This window comes from Lichenostomus cassidix, chromosome 9 (genome assembly GCF_008360975.1).
Source record: "Lichenostomus cassidix isolate B80296 chromosome 9, HeHo_3.0, whole genome shotgun sequence".
Taxonomy (NCBI): Eukaryota; Metazoa; Chordata; class Aves; order Passeriformes; family Meliphagidae; genus Lichenostomus; species Lichenostomus cassidix.
The window spans coordinates 9426950-9443027 of NC_139490.1; the positions used below are offsets into that span (position 1 = coordinate 9426950).

Here is a 16078-nt window from a genome sequence, read left to right on the forward strand (position 1 = left end):
CAGGCAGTCTGTCAGTCTCCACCAGTGCTCAGCCATGCTCTCCCTCACAGAGTGCAAAGCCTGCTACCACAAATTCTGCTTCAAATCCACCCGCTGTCCTCGGTGTGAGCGTCTTCAGGCCCGGAGAGAGCTGATGGCCAAGCAGAGCATGGAGTCCTACATCTCAGACTATGAAGATGAACTGGAGCAGCCAGAGGCGGTAGCAGCCACATGAGCATGTTGCAGCCAAGGAGCAGATCATGGGTTTATTTATGTGTGTGGCCTTCATCACCAGAGACTGAGCCACGCAGACTGGAGATGAGGAGGACTGTTGGGAGGCCTGGAGCATTGCCTTGAAGGGATCTCTTTTCCCTCATGCAATAGTGCTGGGCTGGGAAAGGAGCATATTTCATCATGTGGATCTGCTCCAGGTACCACTCCCACTCCCTGATGCCTTTGCAGGCAGAACAGGGACCTTTTCTAAGCAGTTGTTCACGCTGGACCAGGCAGGGCTGTACTGTCCATTCCTGTACCCTGCCCTGAACTGAGCAGGGTCCCCTGAAGGGTCAGCACTTTCTGCTCATCAGCTGTATACTAGGAAGCTCTGGTCACATCTGCTCCTTGGAGGAGGGAGTCAGGTATCCTCTGATCCTCCGTTCTGCTGCTGGGGGTTGTGTGCATGGAGGGAGGGTGGGGGTTTGGGGTTGTTTGTACATTTAACAGCTCCCTTTCTCACATGCACTATGGGACACTGCTGGAAAGCAGTTGCACTCACTCCACGATCAGAGCAGAGGAGGTGGCAACGATGAAAATGCCAGATTTCCCTGTGCTGCAGAGGGACATTGCCCCTGGAGCAGCTGCACAAGTGGATGTGCTGATGGACTTTTGGCAGGCAGATCCCCATGGCTCAATGGAAATCTGCCTCCATGGGATACAGTGACACTTCCAACCCTACTTCCTCTTCATGCTGACAGTTGGTCCTACCAGGGAGACATGTCCTCCTCTAAGGATAACATGGAACCTCACTCTGGTGGTACCAGGACTTGCCTTTTATGCAGCTGCCTTCTGCCCGAGACCTGTGTGGATGCAGGTGAAGGCTCAGCCCTCCAGCTGCATCCCCCAAGCCTCTGTCTCGGTTTGTTTTAGGGTCTTTTTTTTTGGTTTGTTTTTTTTTTTTGATCTGCTGGATTTGGTTTTATTTTTTTTATGTGATTGTTTGTATTTTTCACTGTGTGTTCCCCCTCAAGGAGGTGCTGCTTGAAATGTCTCATTAGGGAGCATGCGATCTGCTTGGGATTCACCAGTATAAAATCTCCAGGGCTGTCCTGCTCATGGTTCCTCACCCCTGGATGGAGCTGGTCCCCTCTCCCAGCAGATCTCCTGCTCCACTTGGGAGGAGTCCCTGAGCCAGGCAAAGCCTTGAAGCTTCCCAGCTGCACTGTGGTGGGATGGTCAGGCAGCCTGCTTGCAATGGGGATACCCAGGGGAAGAGAGGTTTGGCACTGGGGTGCTGCCAAGGGTGCTGCCTCACTGATGCAGTGACACCTGCCATGAGTGACAGCTCTGCAGGGTCAGGGTCAGACCCAGTGGAACAAGGTGAGCTCTGTGCCCAGTGGAGGAGGTGCCTCTGCATTGTGGGGGGATGCTTTAGCCATGGCACATCCAGCACCACCTCAGCACGGGTGGGATGCGAGGTGTTAGGAAGGATGGTGTGGCCTGTGTATGTGCAAGGATGGTGTTGAGGGACCAGGGAGCAATGCACTGGCAGGAGGCGTCAAGGGGCAGTTGCTCTTTCAGCACATGCCCTGATTTGAGGCTGGGATGTGACCCCTCATGGGCTCTCCCTGCAGGGGTGGCAGGGCTGGGGAGAAGGGAAGAGGCTGGGACCAGGAGAGGTGGCTGCAAGTCTTGCTGCTGGGGGCCAGGCTGCTGCACAGCATCTCTCCCCTGCCTGCAGCATCCTGACAAAGTCCTGGAAGCAGGGTTCAGCTTCCCACTTGTTCCTTTGAGGTTTTTACTGCCTTGTGGCTTGCTTCTGCTCGTTTTCCCCAGCAGAGCAGCTGCTCTTCTGCTCACTCTCTGTCTCTGCCAGCCTTGGGGCTGCCAGATCCTCATCTGCCTTGGTCTTGCCTGTCCCCAAGCCTAAACCAGGCCCTCCTGCTGTAGCTTGGATCTGGGACCCCCTTCCCTGAATTGCCTCAGCAGCACACCTCCATCCACCCTGTTTTGTTTGAAGCACTTTAATGTCATGGGGCAGCAGCTGAGAGGCTGCCTAGATCCCTTTCTAGAAGCACTGAGTACTTTTAGAGAAGAGAGAAGGAATTCTGGGTTATTCATGGTTTCCACCCTCCACCATGGACTATGTGGAAGCAGCAGGACTTGCAAACCTAGCAGAGCTCTCCAGGGCAAGATTGTGCCCAGCACTGACACTGCTGCCCAGCACTGACTGCTACAACTAACACTGGAACTGGCCAAGGCAGGGAGCTCTTCGGGAGGGAGAGCCAGGGGCTGCCCTGGCTGTCAACTGGAGCCCTCACAATGGGATTGTTATTGCACAGCATAGCAATTAAAATGCCGTCCGTAATAAACTAAGTTAATAAGGAGTCTGGTTGTGTCCTGACATGGTTTCAGGTGGGGTAATGGTGTGTATTGCACACTGAGTTCGTGGCGCAGGCAGGGAGTGCTGCTGGTGGCAAGGAGCAGTGGAAGGGACAGCTTGTGCAGCTGGTGATGCAGTCACTGGGACAGGTTAATGTCACTGTGCCTTGACTAATTCATCTGGTTTGTGGCCTCTCCACTGGACTCAGGGCAGGAGGTACAAGCCACTGAGTGAGTAATCTCTGTAATGCCTGTCCCACTCCAGAGCCTGCCTTTGCTGCTGGCAGAGAGGTCCAGGGGGCTGGCCTGGGCTGCCCTATCTGTGCTTGCACCCCCATTCCACAGAGCCTGGCTCTCCCCTTGCAGCAGTCACGCATCTCCCCATAAACACCACTGACACAGGTAATAGAAACTGTAAACTTTAAAACAACTGTTGAAACTGTTTGTGAAATTGACAGACCAGCACTGGCTCCAGAAAGAGCCTCTTCCTGGGGTCTTTTCCCTAGAAACACCTTGCTCAGCCCAAATCTCAGCTGTGGTTACCAGCAGCCATGGTGACCTGGGCTACTCCTGAGGACAGTGGTTGTAGAAAAGGTTTCTGGCAGGCACAGGCATGCTGAGGATGGGCTCACAGCTGCCAGCAAACCTGTGGCAGCAGGAGGGCTCCAGCAGCTGCCCCAGCATGGCAGCTCGAGCAGCAGGTGACAGCAGGGACCTGCAAAACCCTGGAGCTTGCTGCTGCTACAGGGAGCCCTCCAACATCCCGGGGTGATCCCTGCAAGCTGGCAAAGGCACATCTGCCCCTGCATTGAGGCTCACTGGGAGTGCGTGGGGGCATAGCGACGCTCAAACTGGTCCACGTCGAACTTGCGCTTGCAGCCGGCGTAGTTCATGTAGCGAATCTTCCCAAAGACAGCCCGCTCCGCCCAGCCCTGGTCGTGAATGCCACAGATGGACCAGAGGCAGCCTGCCGGGCACAGGGACAAAGTGTCAGCTCTCCCCCTTGCTCAGCAGACATGGAGAGGAAGTGGGATGTGGGTGTAAAGCAGGATGGGTTGGAGTTGCCTGCAAAAAGCCCCCACTGCAGCCTTGGCCATCACAGCTAAGGCCTCCCACCCCAAGCCCCCATCCTGCAGCTTGCCTACGTATCCATTGGGGTCCCTTCCATCCAGCTCGTAGCGGTCGTTGAGGTAGATGGCAAACTGCAAGGCCTCCTCAGGGGAGCGTGTCCACTCCAGGATCTTCTTGGCCCAGTACATCCGCAGGAAGCCGTGCATCTTGCCCTCCCGGACCATTTGGAGCTGCGGGGATAGGGACAGTCATAGGGGTCAGTCCGAGGCAGCTCACCTCTTCCCCTCAGAAAAAAGCTCAGCATTTTGTAGGGCAGTACCTGGGCAGCATTCCAGAGTGGGTCATGCGTGGTCCCCTGCTCCAGCTCCTGCAGATTGTAGAGATAAGGCCTCTTGTCTTTGGCATGGAGCTTCAGGGTGGTTTGCGCCCAGTCATTGGCACCTGTGAGCAAGAGATGAGGAGCAGTACTGAGCAACCTGTTCTGCAGGGTCCTGAGAACTGTGCTAAGAGGGCACCTGCCAGCTCCTGTCCTACCTCCAGAAGGGACCAAATGATGGGACATTAGTGTCCCCAAAGCCCTTCTCCTAGCAGAAATGGGATTGCCAAGTTGGAGTGACCAAGAGTACCAGTGGGTACCCAGCACTGCCCACATGACCCGGGATGTTACCCTGCACGCTGTCATAGTTCTCATTGTAGTAGCAGAAGTTTTCAGCCAGCTCCCGCCGCACCACAGCCTCCTCCACAAACGCATCCACCGACTCCTTGTACTTGCGCCGGTGCTTCTGCACCTCCAGGATGGCTCGTTGGGTGGAAACCTGGCCTGGGGACATGGGGAATGAGCAAGTCAGGCTGCCAGTCCAAGCCACAATGCTCAGTCCTGCTGCAGAGTGCGAAGCCTGGGACACTCACCAAAGTGAAGCCATGGGGACAGGTTGCTGAGAGCTGCCTTGTTGGGATCATTCCTGTGGGTGCTGAAGGATTTCAGCCGCTCTGCAATGAAGGACTTCAGCACAGCTAGCCCTGCTGCTGTGCCAGGGGTTGCCCACTCCACCTCCTTCACGGTGTGGTCCACCTGCAAGCTGGAATAACAGGCCTCCCAAGCAATGGGCTGGGTGGCAACCAAGCAGTGAGTGCATTTGCAGAATCTTTTCAGCAAGGGCTGCCCTGAGTGTTACGTCCCCAGCCAGCAATATCCCCACCCAGTAATGTCCCAGCCTTCTCCTCTTAACTAGCCCTCTACATGGCAGAGATGTGGGAAGTGAATGAATAAGGTGGGAACCTCCCCTTCCCCAGGGCATCCTCATCTCCACACCATCTGTGTGTGATGGCAGGCAGGTCACTGTCCTCATTCCCTGCCAACTCCTCCCAGGACCACAAAGTATCTGTAAAACACTCTGGGACCAGCCTGTGAATGGGTTTGAAGGTGTCTCCTGCTGGTACCTCTGCTGGGCTGGAGGGGAGATATGGGTGTCGAACAACAGGGGGGAACTCGGTGAGGAACTCAGGGAGCTGAGCATGAATCTTGCCCCGGATGGTCCTGGCACTGTACTCCTGCTTGGGGGAGGCGACCCAGCAGGGCACGATGTTGTGGGCATCAACCTGGGAAGCAAAGCCGTGGAGAAGGGTGTGAGAAGCATACAGTCCTGACGACATAACACACATGCTCTCTGCTCATGTCACTCCGGTGCACAAAACACAGGAGACTAATTTCTCCCACATCTCACCAGCCAGAGTTTTCCATTTCCAGAGTGCTGGCACCCACCTGTGCAAATGGCACATCCTCTGGCAACAGTTCCCTGACGTCCTCAACCCACTGCCGGGGGAGGCGGAGGGGGTTGAAGTCTGTCACCAGTCCACCCACGCCATGCTCCACCACGAACGTGGGCAGCACATCCTTGGCATAGCCCAGAAGCAAGTGGAAGGAGATGTTCAGCTCTGCACACTCCTGCAGCGACAGGGAAATGGCTGTGGGACAGTCTGTGGCTCTGCAGACCCCACCCTACCACCATCTGCTGAAGGGATGGATCTACCTCCCCCCTTCCTCAGGGGCACTGTCCCACCCAGCACGGATGTCCCCTGGCTGTACCTCTGCCACCTCCTGCAGGCCCTTCAGCATGAACCTATAGTGGCGAATGGTGGCCTCCAGGAATTTGGGCACCAGGCAGAAGCAGACGTGGAGAGGCAGCTCCTGTTTGAGGGCCAGGCGCTGGGCGTAGAGGAAAGCCCAGTTATCTGCGGGGAAAATACACAGGGCAGCATCAGGAAGGTGCTTCACTGATGGAATAGGGATGGGCTTTCAAAAGAAGTTTCCCCCCAGACTCCTTGCAGAGAGTGGAGCCAGCAGAGAGCTTGGGCCAGCTCCAAGGCTACCAGAAGAGGGGACCAGTGCTGTTGCCACCCACGGGAACCCTTTCCGTCATCTAGTTCGCACCTTGCACCCGCTGATCCCGGCACATCCAGTAAACAATGCACCGAGCATCATCCTTCAGGTCCGAGCCCTGCGAGACAAGGCGAACCCGCTTTTTGTTGTACTTGAACTCCCGAACGGACGGGGCCACCCTCCGACGGGCCTCCTGTATCGCCTCCTCTTCCTCCGTCCTCCTCCGAGACACGGGTGGCACCTCCGTGCCCTCGGCCTTTCGCTTCCCGAGTCCCCGCCGCATCCTCAGGGCCGCCCGGAGCAGCGTGGTTGCGTGCGGCAGCTGCGAGAGGAAACGATGCCGTGCTGAGCTCCCGCGCTTCCTTGCGAATCCCGGCCCCGGTCCGCCCCCAGAGCCCGGGGGATGCTGGTCCCCTGCCCACCCTGGTGCTCGGGAACAGGGGGATAACGGTGCCCTGCTCCTTCCGGTCCTCGGCCCGGTCCGCTCCTGGTCCCGATACCCGGGCTCGGGGTCCTGATCCCGATCCCGATCCCGATCCTGACCCTGATCCCAATCCCGGTCCCTACCTGGCAGCCACGCGGCCCTGGAGTGTTACACAAGCTGTGGGCGTGCTCGAAGGGCGTGGCTGTGGGCGTGACCGTGCCCCGAGGGGCGTGGCTCCGTTCCCGGACCGCCCCCCGCACACGGGCGCCGGTGCTGCCCCGATGTCCCCGGCGCACCCGAGGCGCTGCACCTGCCCCGGGAGGGGTGTCAGTGCCCGCTGGTGCCTCCCCTCCCTGCCCTCGGGAACAAGGAAGCAGCTCCAACCACCTTCAGCCATCACTCGGCTGCGTAGTTCCCTGCTGGCACCTTCCTCATTCTCTGTGTCCTCAGGCCCCCTACCTTGCAAGGTGTTAGAGTGCTGGCTTTGGACATGACTGGGGGCACGGGAAGGCTGTCCCTGGTGCTGCTGAGCCTTGCTGTGCTGGATCTCACGCTGGGTAAGGGCTGAGCGGTGTGTGGAGCTAATCACAGGGTGGGGGTGAGTGGAGAGTATCGTTCTCCAGGGTGGTGGGTGGCCCTGGAGTGGCTTCACCCACAGAGGTGAAAAGTTTCACTTTGGATGCTATTTGCTCTCCAGCATCTCAGCCCTGTCCCAGTGAGCAAACGGGGCAGTGCTTTATAGAACACAAGCAACAAGCTTTATTTCCTTTGCCTCTCATGTGAGTCTCCATCTGGGGAGGGAAAACTTTTTAGACCCAACTGGACCCCCTTTGTGAGCATTGGTCCCTGTTGGGCTCATTGCCTTTGTTACAACCTGCCCAGCAGCATGAAATCTCCTGCCCAGATGGTAACCTCACTGGGATGTACTAGGCCTGGCAAACTTCAAATGCCATCCCAACATTTGCACTTGATGCAAAGTAAGACCAGTGCTGAGTTGAGCACAGGGAATAAACCTGCGGCATGTACCTCCTGAGAGCCTTGAGCTACAGCTTTGGGTCCTCTCCTGATGCCTCCCTCAAACCCCTTGCAGAGCTTTTGTGCGTCACAACAGGTTGCTCATGGACTTGCCCTGAGCTGCAAGCTGGTATTTGTTCCTTTGTGGGGCTTCTTCCCCTGGTGCCATTATTTACACGCATTGCTATCAGTTCCTGACTATCTGTGGCACAGAGGGTTTGTGTAAACTGCTGCTGCTGCATTTCCAGACAGTCTCACGGTCACCAGTTCCTGCTTGGCTCTTCCTGTCAGACGGGTTTGTGTGACTTCCTCCAGGGATGGGTGAAGATGGTGGAATGGGTCTTAGGACTGGTGCCTAGAGGAGTTTCTGCCCAGAAACGAGTGATGGCCGTGGCTTGTTCCTGCTCTGTCAGGCTGGGGATTTATGTGGTCTGCCTTGCTGACTGTCACGTTGCTATTCAGGGAATCCAGGTGTTTGATCCATGCAGGGCAGGGAATCCCCATGCCTGGTAATCCATGGCTGATGCAGGGCTTGGGCAGCTCATGGCAGAGGTGATGCTGCACCATCCACAGCACTGCCGTGGTGCCAGCTTTTCACTGCCAGCCCTTGTGTGCTGTCTCCCTCCTCTTTGCAGGGATCACTGTCAAAGACATGACAATCCCTGCATCCCTGACTCTCCCTACCTCCTTGACACCCACAGAGACCACGGCACCACTGCCCAACACCAGCTCAAACACTGCAGCCACCTTCCCTCCCTCCCGTCCTCCAACCTCCACCCCAGAGATGCCAATAGATGCCTTCACATCCAGTAGTTCTACATCTCAGCGGAGCAGCCCGGCAGCCTCCAACACCACCACACCACAGGCGTGGAGCACCATGGCCGACAGCACTCCTGCATCACCTGGGCTGGGACCTTCCACCACCAGCAGTACCCCAACAGGGCTGAGACCTTCCACCACCACCAGCAGTACCCCAACAGGGCTGGGACCTTCCACCACCAGCAGTACCCCAACAGGGCTGGGACCAACCACCACCAGCAGTACCTCAGCAGGGCTGGGACCTTCCACCACCAGCAGTACTCCAGCAGGGCTGGGACCTTCCACCACCAGCAGTACCACAGCAGGGCTGGGATTTTCCACCAGCAGCAGTACCCCAACAGGGCTGGGATCTTCCACCACCAGCAGTACTCCAACAGGGCTGGGACCTTCCACCACCAGCAGTACTCCAACAGGGCTGGGATCTTTCACCACCAGCAGTACCCCAACAGGGCTGGGACCTTCCACCACCAGCAGCAGTACCCCAACAGGGCTGGGACCTTCCACCACCAGCAGTACCCCAACAGGGCTGGGACCTTCCACCAGCAGCAGTACCCCAACAGGGCTGGGACCTTCCACCAGCAGCAGTACCCCAACAGGGCTGGGACCTACCACCAGCAGCAGTACCCCAACAGGGCTGGGACCAACCACCAGCAGCAGTACCCCAACAGGGCTGGGACCAACCACCAGCAGCAGTACCCCAACAGGGCTGGGACCAACCACCAGCAGCAGTACCCCAACAGGGCTGGGACCAACCACCAGCAGCAGTACCCCAACAGGGCTGGGACCAACCACCAGCAGCAGTACCCCAACAGGGCTGGGACCAACCACCCCCAGCAGTACTCCAACAGGGCTGGGACCAACCACCAGCATGCCAACTCCAACCTCCATGGCCACAACACACAACTGTGACACGACAACCACTTTCACATCTATGGGCACCAGCACAACCCTGGCTGTCAGCTCATTTGGAGTTGACACGACCACGCTGCCTCCCCCCACCTCTACTCTTCTCTCCTCCACCTGGGTGGGCACCACGCTTGGCACCAGCACCCACCAAGGGCCAGCCATGACCACACTGCTTGGCAACACATCCCCAGGGACCCGCAGCACCTCTTCTTCCACCACCCCAGCAGTGACAGACACTTCAGATGAGCCCCTGACATCCTCATCAGACACCACGGCCTCCCTTCTTACCACCACAGAGGTACCTGGGAGAACCCCTGCCCCCAGCCAGCCAGTTGGGACCACGGCCAGGACCAGCCCCAGTACCTCCATCCTGACAGAACCAGAGACCCCCAGTGACACTGCAGGTGAGTACAGCCATAGGGCACCTGGAGGGCAGGATCAGGGTGGTAAATTCCCACAGGATCTCCCATCCTGCTCAGCCAGGTGCTTGGCTTCTTTCCCCAGTGGCCACCCAGTCTCCAGGTTTTGCAGGCCGGGGGTGGGTCCAAGGCTGGGCTGTGACTGTGCTGTGACAGTACTGCAGTGTGGCTGTGCTGTGGTTTGACTGTACTGTGGCTGTGGCCCCAGCACTGAGCCTCTATGTACCCTGTACCCCAAGGAGTGTTACTATACCCCAGCAGTCCCCTCCAGGCAGCTGTCCCCTGGCAGTGCTGCTTACTGGGCACCTGTGTCCTGTCAGTGTGACACCTCTCTCCATACACCTCAGCCAGGTCAGGGAGATGTACCCTGCGCCGGTGTCCCTGGCCATGCACTTTTCCTTGTGTCCTTGCATGCCAGGACTGGATCCTTGCAGAGTACCTGCACCCTGGCCTGATGCCTATGGTGTGAGATCACCCCATCAGAATGCCAGCACTGTGGTGATGGCCTCTGTGTGCTTGTGCCCTGGCAGTGCCCCCATGTACCTGTACAGCAGCAGGGTGGCTACGCCCTGACAATCCTCCAGCATGCCTGCCTGCCTGCAGAACGCCAATACCTGGCCCAGTGCCTGCAGGCTCCTCTGAGTGTTCGTCCCTGACCCTGAGAAGAAGGAAGCAGCTCCAGCTGTCAGCAGTACACTTCTGTGATATGCTGTGACACGGGGAAGTGATGCCTGTAGAGACAGCCCAGGGGACAAACCCTCAGCCTGGAGCACGCCCTTCCTGAGCGCGCCTATTCTCTTGGCCAGTTCCTTGTGCTCAGACAGAGCTGGCTGTTGTCTCCTGAAGGCGTTGGTGCGGGGAGCCACCACCAAACATCACCCCCGTGGTGAAGCGCGGGTTCCAGGCAGACTGGCTCATCCCTGGGCTTTTTTCCGTTGTCACCCTCCTCTCAGCAGGCAGAGGACAGCCGCGAGAGCCAGGACTGCGGTAGTGGTGGCCTTGCTGGTCTGCCCTGCCCACTTCTTGTGGCTGCTCTGGGTCCAGCTGTGCAGTTGATGTCTGCTGGGCACTACACCAGTCCCTGGGAGTGTCTGTGCCAGGTGGAACCCCCTGCCTTGCTGCCAGCACCTGGAGGGTAAAAGGACCCACCTGGATGCTCCTCCTCTGCCAGGTGGATACTTGAAAACCCCAGTGCTGGGGCTGTGGGGAGTGCTTGGAGTGGTGCCTGTGGGGGTTTGTCAGCTCCCGCTCACCTGGACATGGCTGGGCAGAGAGGGGGGCTGTCCCTGCCCCTGGCCTGGTCCCTGCTGCTGCTGCTGCTGAGCCTCACCTGCCTCGCCGTGCTGCACCTGGCTCTGGGTAAGGGCTGAGTGGGATGTGATGCTCTCCACAGGGTGGGTTGTGCGTGGGAACCATCATTCCCCGGGGTGGAGGGGTGCCACCTGTGGGGTGCAGGGGGCTGGAATGCTGTAGGGGCTGTTTTCTGTTTCTTGAATGGGGAACAGAGATGAACTTGCTGCTTCTCCTTTTTATGAGGATGAGGTCCTTCTGTGCAGACACAGATATGGCATGCACTGGGACTAAACGTTTGCCCTTCTCCACGTTTTTATTTAACCAACTGCTGTGTGCGGGGAGGGTGTGGCTGCCAGAGGCTTTGGAAGTTTCTGACTGGGTTAGCTGAAAGCAGATGGTAGCTTTCGGTTTCCCATCCTCAAGCGAGCAGAGCCCCAGACTCACTGGGCTTGTGCTGGGATTGCTGGGGAATCCAGTCTGGCATCCCAAAGCCACTGCCTCACAGACACCCCGTGACAAAGGTCCGGGCAGCCAGGCTGTCCTGCCCATCCTTTGGAGAGGACTACAGATTCCTGGGCTTTGCTGGGGACAGCACACCGCCCTGGCACAGGGTCCACAGAGGAAGAGAGGATGGCCCTCCGGTGTCGTCCCCCCCCCCCCCCAGAGCTTTTGTGGGTCACAGCACGTCTCTAACGGCTCATCCTGAGCTGCAAGCTGGGATTTGTTCCTTTGTGGGGCTGCTTCCCCCAGTGCCATTATTTACACCCACCGCTATCAGTTCCTGACTATCTGCGGCACAGAGGGTTTGTGTAAACTGCTGCTGCTGCATTTCCAGACAGTCTCACGGTCACCAGTTCCTGCTTGGCTCTTCCTGTCAGACGGGTTTGTGTGACTTCCTCCAGGGATGGGTGAAGATGGTGGAATGGGTCTTAGGACTGGTGCCTAGAGGAGTTTCTGCCCAGAAACGAGTGATGGCCGTGGCTTGTTCCTGCTTTGTCAGGCTGGGGATTTATGTGGTCTGCCTTGCTGATGGCCATTGAAGAGATTTGTGTGTTTGATCCATGCAGGACAGTGAACTCCCACTCCCAGTGCTCCGTGGCTGATGTGTACCTCTGAGTCCCTCAGGGAGCCCATGGTGGTGGTGATGCTGCACCATCCCCAGCACAGCCATGGACTCAGCCTTTCACTGCCAATCCTTCTGCATTTCATTGTCCAAACTCTTTGCAGAGACCACTGCCATGGATGTGACAGCAACTATGTCCCCAGCTCTCCCTACCTCCTCAATGCCTATGGAGACCTCAACACTGCTGCCCACCACTGACTCCACCACCACAGCCACCCTCCTTTCCTCCAGCCCTGAAACAGAAGCCTCCACCCCAGAGGAGTCCAGCACATCCCTAGAGACTGGCAACACCTCCCCTCCCACCGCAGTTACAGACGATTCAACTGAATCCTTGACAACCCTCGCAGATGCCACAGCCAGCCCTGTTATCAGCACATCAGACACCATGAGCACCTCCTCTCCAAGCAACCCAGCCAGGACCACCCCTGACATCTTCCCCTCAACTCTGGAGTCGACTCCAGGTACCCTGACAGGATCTGGGACCCTCAGTGCAGCCATGGGTGGGTACAGCTGGGGGGCATCTGGAAGGCAGGGACATGGTCAGGGTGACAAATCCCCATGGGGATCCTGGGCATGTACTTGGGTGGCTTCATGTAGGTGGCTCCACTTAGGCTTGGCCTGTCCCAGCTGCAGGAGCATCCTGCACCTCTGCAGGCAGCACTAACCTGACATTGCTTTGCCCAGGCGCTGAGCCCTCTTCCCCTGCCATCAGCTCGGCCCAGACCTCAGAGGTTACCCTCAGCACAGACCTGCCAACGCTGACGCCAGTCTGCCCCTCTGCCTCATCCAACACCAGTAAGTGCCCATGGGGATCGCCACCTCCAGTATCAGTGCTTTTGGGCTGCCAGGGGCCAGTGCAGGAGGTCCTGGAGCCCCACTGCTCTTGCTGTGGTCTCAGTGTGGAGGTACTAGTGCTCTGGGCTTCATGTGATTTGCTGTGCAGTGGGAGGCTTGTTCTCCTGACAGTGTAGCATATCCATGACACAACCCGGGAGGAGGTCCCAGGTCTGTGCCAGCAATCCTGGGGAGAGGAACCCCAGATTATTTGGCACAGCCCAGGGTTCATGGGTGATAACCAGAGTCCTGTTTTTAATCCCTAGGTGTGTCTCAGCTCTTTCTGTCACTGCGGCTGACCACCTCCCTGGACCTGGGGAACACCACGGTGCAGGAGCTGCTGTTGTCCAAGGTGAGGTGTGCAGGAGGAGATCCCACTCTCCATCTGCCAGCTGTGGTTCACTTTGGGAGGGGTCAGGCTGCTGATGGGAGGGGAATGGCTGCATCTTACATTGAATGTCACCCAGAACCTTTTCAGATGACGGGGAGACCCTCCTTTGTCTGCCACGGTCCAGGATCAGGCCCTTTCTATATGGGGCTGTGGGGTAGAAAACCCCCTCTGGCATGGTTTGATGGCTGTTTTTTCCCCCAGCTCCGTGAGGACCTGCAGACTGAATTCCCGTGTGCTGGCCTGTCACTGGCATGGCGAGGGAAGAGGAGGACCTGACCACTGCCGCTTGCCTGGCCTGCTCCTGCCTGGACTGGCAAGCCACCTGCTTCCAGCTCCTCACTCCATGGTGGTGCGCACCCTTGGGGAATCTCATACAGCTCTTACTGAACTTGGGGCTTCCTGTCCTTCCCCCTGCACCCCCAGTGCCCCCTGCCCCTTCCCACAGCCTGGCTGTAGAGACTGAGCCCTTGTATCACCCTGCTCCAGACCTGGCTCCTGTGGTGGGAGCCCCTCCAGTGCTGCTGGGGGGCTGGAAAAAGGGCACCCCATGGGACTGGGCTTTTACATCTGGGACTGGGCTTTTACATCTGGGACTGGGCTGGCTCAGCCATCAATGCCACTCTGGGGACTAAGAAATGAGAAGGAGGAGACCCGAAACCCCCAGTATTGTTGTGCCCAAGACTCACCTGTGGTATTGCTGACAGAGGAGAACACTCATGCCAACACAGGCCGGGCAGTAAATAGAAATCCCATGTTTTCTGTGTCGAAGTGATGACTTCTTTTTTTTCCAAGTTGCCTTTCCCAATTTCCAGCTTTTCCATCTGTTGGAGGTACTGGTGAGGAAATACATGTGAGTCCCAAACGCTTTGCATTGCGAGACAGGCTCAGGGCCGTCCCCTCCCACCAGGGGCTGCTGCAGACATTCCCAAGGATAGCTCAGCACCCCAGCAGACTGGGGGCCCCTGCTTTGGAGCTCTCTGCCCCTTGGCACCCCACAGTTGCAGGGGCAGCTTTGTGCACTGTGGGGCCGTGGAAATCCCGTGGGCTGTGCTCCTTCCCTGTTTTTTCCAGTCCCCAGCTAGGGAGACGGCTGCAACATCTGTCCCCCTGCAGCAAAGTCATTTATTAACTGATTAATTAGCTAGATAAAATCCAACTGAAGCAATTATTAGCCTAAGCAAGCCACCTCGCCTGGAGATTGAAAACTGAAATAATTAGCAAAATAGCCTTGTTGCGTGTCAGGGGTTGTTTTTGGCTGATCCCTGTTTCTCACTGGCAGCCCTCACTGCCCCGGTGCAGGGAGGGCCGGGAGGGGATTTGTGGAGCTGTGGGATTCCTAACCTGGGGACTGCTCTCAGGCTGTCTGGATTGCCAACTGGCTGGGAAGAGCCAGCAGCTGGACAGGATGGGGAGAGACACTGTGGGATCACCCAGCTTCCTGCCAGCTCGCAGGGCCTGAGAGAGGCTGGGCTGGGGCTGGAGGCTATGCCCAGGCAGCTCATCAGGATGGTCCCATTTGGGATGCCCCTTGCATTCCAGGGTTGCCCCTTTGCTTTTTAGGATGTTGCCTGGCTTTTGCAGGCTTCTTGGACTGAGTGAGACTGAGAGAAGTCCCTTAGCAGCAGGGCAAGGAGCCGGGGAGCAGGGCAAACCCTGCTGGAAGGGGTCCCTGTGCTGGCTGCCTAGTGGGGCGCTGGGAAAGAAATCCTTGTGGTCTGCCTACGCCTTGGAGCTGGGCCAAGGGTCCTCCCACGTCGCGTCCCACTGGGCTGTTTTCTCCGGCTGTTGAATCCATAACTTCAGACCCCAGGACATGGCTGGGTGCCAAGGCCGTGGTAATGGAGCCAAACTGCGTCACAAAGGGAGGAAAAGGTCCTGAAGTGCCGGGATGAAAAGGTGACCAGGGTACTTGCTGTTCTCTGCTGGCACAGCTGCCTTCCACCATTACTGTGGTTGGGGGGCTGTGGGGGGAGGAGGTGCTCTGGTTCCCTCTGCCCCCCAGCCTGGGAGGGAGAAGAGGTGCACAGGGGAGGGGATGTGGCTCCCATCAGGCATTGGTGGCACAGAGCCCTGACAAGCCCCTGACCCTGCCCATGCTCTCCATGTCTGCTGTCCTTCAGGTGCCACCTTCACCCCGTGGCTGCTTGCCTGACACAGATCCCTGACCAGAGGAGCCTTGGGTGGTTGGGTCCAAGTCCTACTGCTTCCCCAGTCCACAAAACAGTTCTTAGCCTTTGCTGTGATACACGCCAATCTCTCACCATTGTTCAAAGGAACAAATCCTGTGCCCAACATGACTGTCACCTTTGGAAGACCTGGCAGCATCACGGGGCACGTCTCAAATCCCTTGTGACTCAGATGTCCCTTTCAGTGTCCCCCTTCCCTTTACCCCTGCTGATGGCTACAGTCCAGCTCCCACTCTTTAGCAGGAGGGTGTTGCAACACACACAGCATGCCAAGTCATCCAGAACCTGTGGGGTTGATGGATAACCTGGTTTTCCCCACTGCCACCCCTGAGCCCTCTCCAAATGCCCTTGCCAGGAGGCTGGAGGGGAGCCAGTAGGAGATGCTGTGTTCTCCACAGGACTGGAACAACCAGCCCATTAATTCCAGGAAAGCTGATAAGGCACTGCGCTGGGCCATGCTCTGCCATGCTGGATGGTGCAGAGCCCCTGGATGCTGGGATTCAGGGAATTGCCCCCTGGCTACTGGCTCCTGAAGGGCTCCAGTGCCCACATGACACTTTGGTCCTTGGTAACAGCAGATTAAATGACTTTTACAGGAAGCAGTGCTTTCCCAGGACCTTGGTTTCAGACATTAGCAAAAA

General features: G+C 57.7%; 3 protein-coding genes across 14 annotated transcripts in view; 2 read left to right on the forward strand and 1 right to left on the reverse strand.

Moving 5' to 3' along the window:
* Positions 1 to 2582, forward strand: part of RUBCN (rubicon autophagy regulator) — a 30263-nt gene extending 27681 nt beyond the window's left edge. For all 8 annotated transcript variants that reach the window (XM_085069327.1, XM_085069331.1, XM_085069329.1 and 5 more), the window contains one exon: positions 51 to 2582. In XM_085069327.1, the coding sequence (XP_084925453.1) occupies positions 51 to 214 (164 nt within the window). In that variant the 3' untranslated portion in view covers positions 215 to 2582. The remainder of the gene's footprint in view (positions 1 to 50) is intronic.
* A 398-nt stretch (positions 2583 to 2980) lies between these two features.
* Positions 2981 to 14440, reverse strand: LOC146433230 (deoxyribodipyrimidine photo-lyase-like). Of its 3 annotated transcripts, none has more exons than XM_085069340.1 (10): positions 13938 to 14440; positions 6080 to 6350; positions 5735 to 5880; positions 5411 to 5593; positions 5089 to 5247; positions 4558 to 4756; positions 4316 to 4468; positions 3968 to 4089; positions 3719 to 3878; positions 2981 to 3544 (listed from the first exon to the last, which is right to left on the reverse strand). In XM_085069340.1, exons 1-10 carry the CDS (start codon positions 14121 to 14123, stop codon positions 3393 to 3395), a joined length of 1731 nt encoding a protein of 576 aa, XP_084925466.1. In that variant the 5' UTR covers positions 14124 to 14440; the 3' UTR covers positions 2981 to 3392. The 3 variants fall into 3 exon arrangements, with proteins under 3 accessions (XP_084925466.1, XP_084925467.1, XP_084925468.1); XM_085069341.1 differs by lacking the exon at positions 13938 to 14440 and adding an exon at positions 6596 to 6664; XM_085069342.1 differs by lacking the exon at positions 13938 to 14440 and adding an exon at positions 6451 to 6472.
* Positions 6724 to 14019, forward strand: LOC146433231 (uncharacterized). Of its 3 annotated transcripts, none has more exons than XM_085069336.1 (6): positions 6731 to 7009; positions 8102 to 9595; positions 12131 to 12487; positions 12711 to 12821; positions 13127 to 13212; positions 13453 to 14019. In XM_085069336.1, the coding sequence occupies exons 1-6, from the start codon at positions 6943 to 6945 to the stop codon at positions 13525 to 13527; spliced, it is 2190 nt and encodes a 729-aa protein (XP_084925462.1). In that variant the 5' UTR covers positions 6731 to 6942; the 3' UTR covers positions 13528 to 14019. The 3 variants fall into 3 exon arrangements, with proteins under 3 accessions (XP_084925464.1, XP_084925462.1, XP_084925463.1); XM_085069337.1 differs by having other exon boundaries at positions 6732 to 7009; positions 8168 to 9595; XM_085069338.1 differs by lacking the exon at positions 12711 to 12821 and having other exon boundaries at positions 6724 to 7009.
* Positions 14441 to 16078: the final 1638 nt, after the last annotated feature.

Excerpts from the sequence above, each read along its gene's own strand:
- LOC146433231 (XM_085069336.1), top strand. The coding sequence starts at position 6,943 with ATGACTGGGGGCACGGGAAGGCTGTCCCTGGTGCTGCTGAGCCTTGCT. Across the intron at positions 7,010-8,101 it reads TGTGCTGGATCTCACGCTGG|GGATCACTGTCAAAGACATG; the intron begins GTAAGGGCTGAG and ends TCCTCTTTGCAG. Across the intron at positions 12,822-13,126 it reads CTCTGCCTCATCCAACACCA|GTGTGTCTCAGCTCTTTCTG; the intron begins GTAAGTGCCCAT and ends TTTAATCCCTAG.
- LOC146433230 (XM_085069340.1), bottom strand. The coding sequence starts at position 14,123 with ATGCAAAGCGTTTGGGACTCACATGTATTTCCTCACCAGTACCTCCAA. Across the intron at positions 5,248-5,410 it reads AGGATGTGCCATTTGCACAG|GTTGATGCCCACAACATCGT; the intron begins GTGGGTGCCAGC and ends TTTGCTTCCCAG. Across the intron at positions 4,469-4,557 it reads GTCCCCATGGCTTCACTTTG|GCCAGGTTTCCACCCAACGA; the intron begins GTGAGTGTCCCA and ends CCATGTCCCCAG.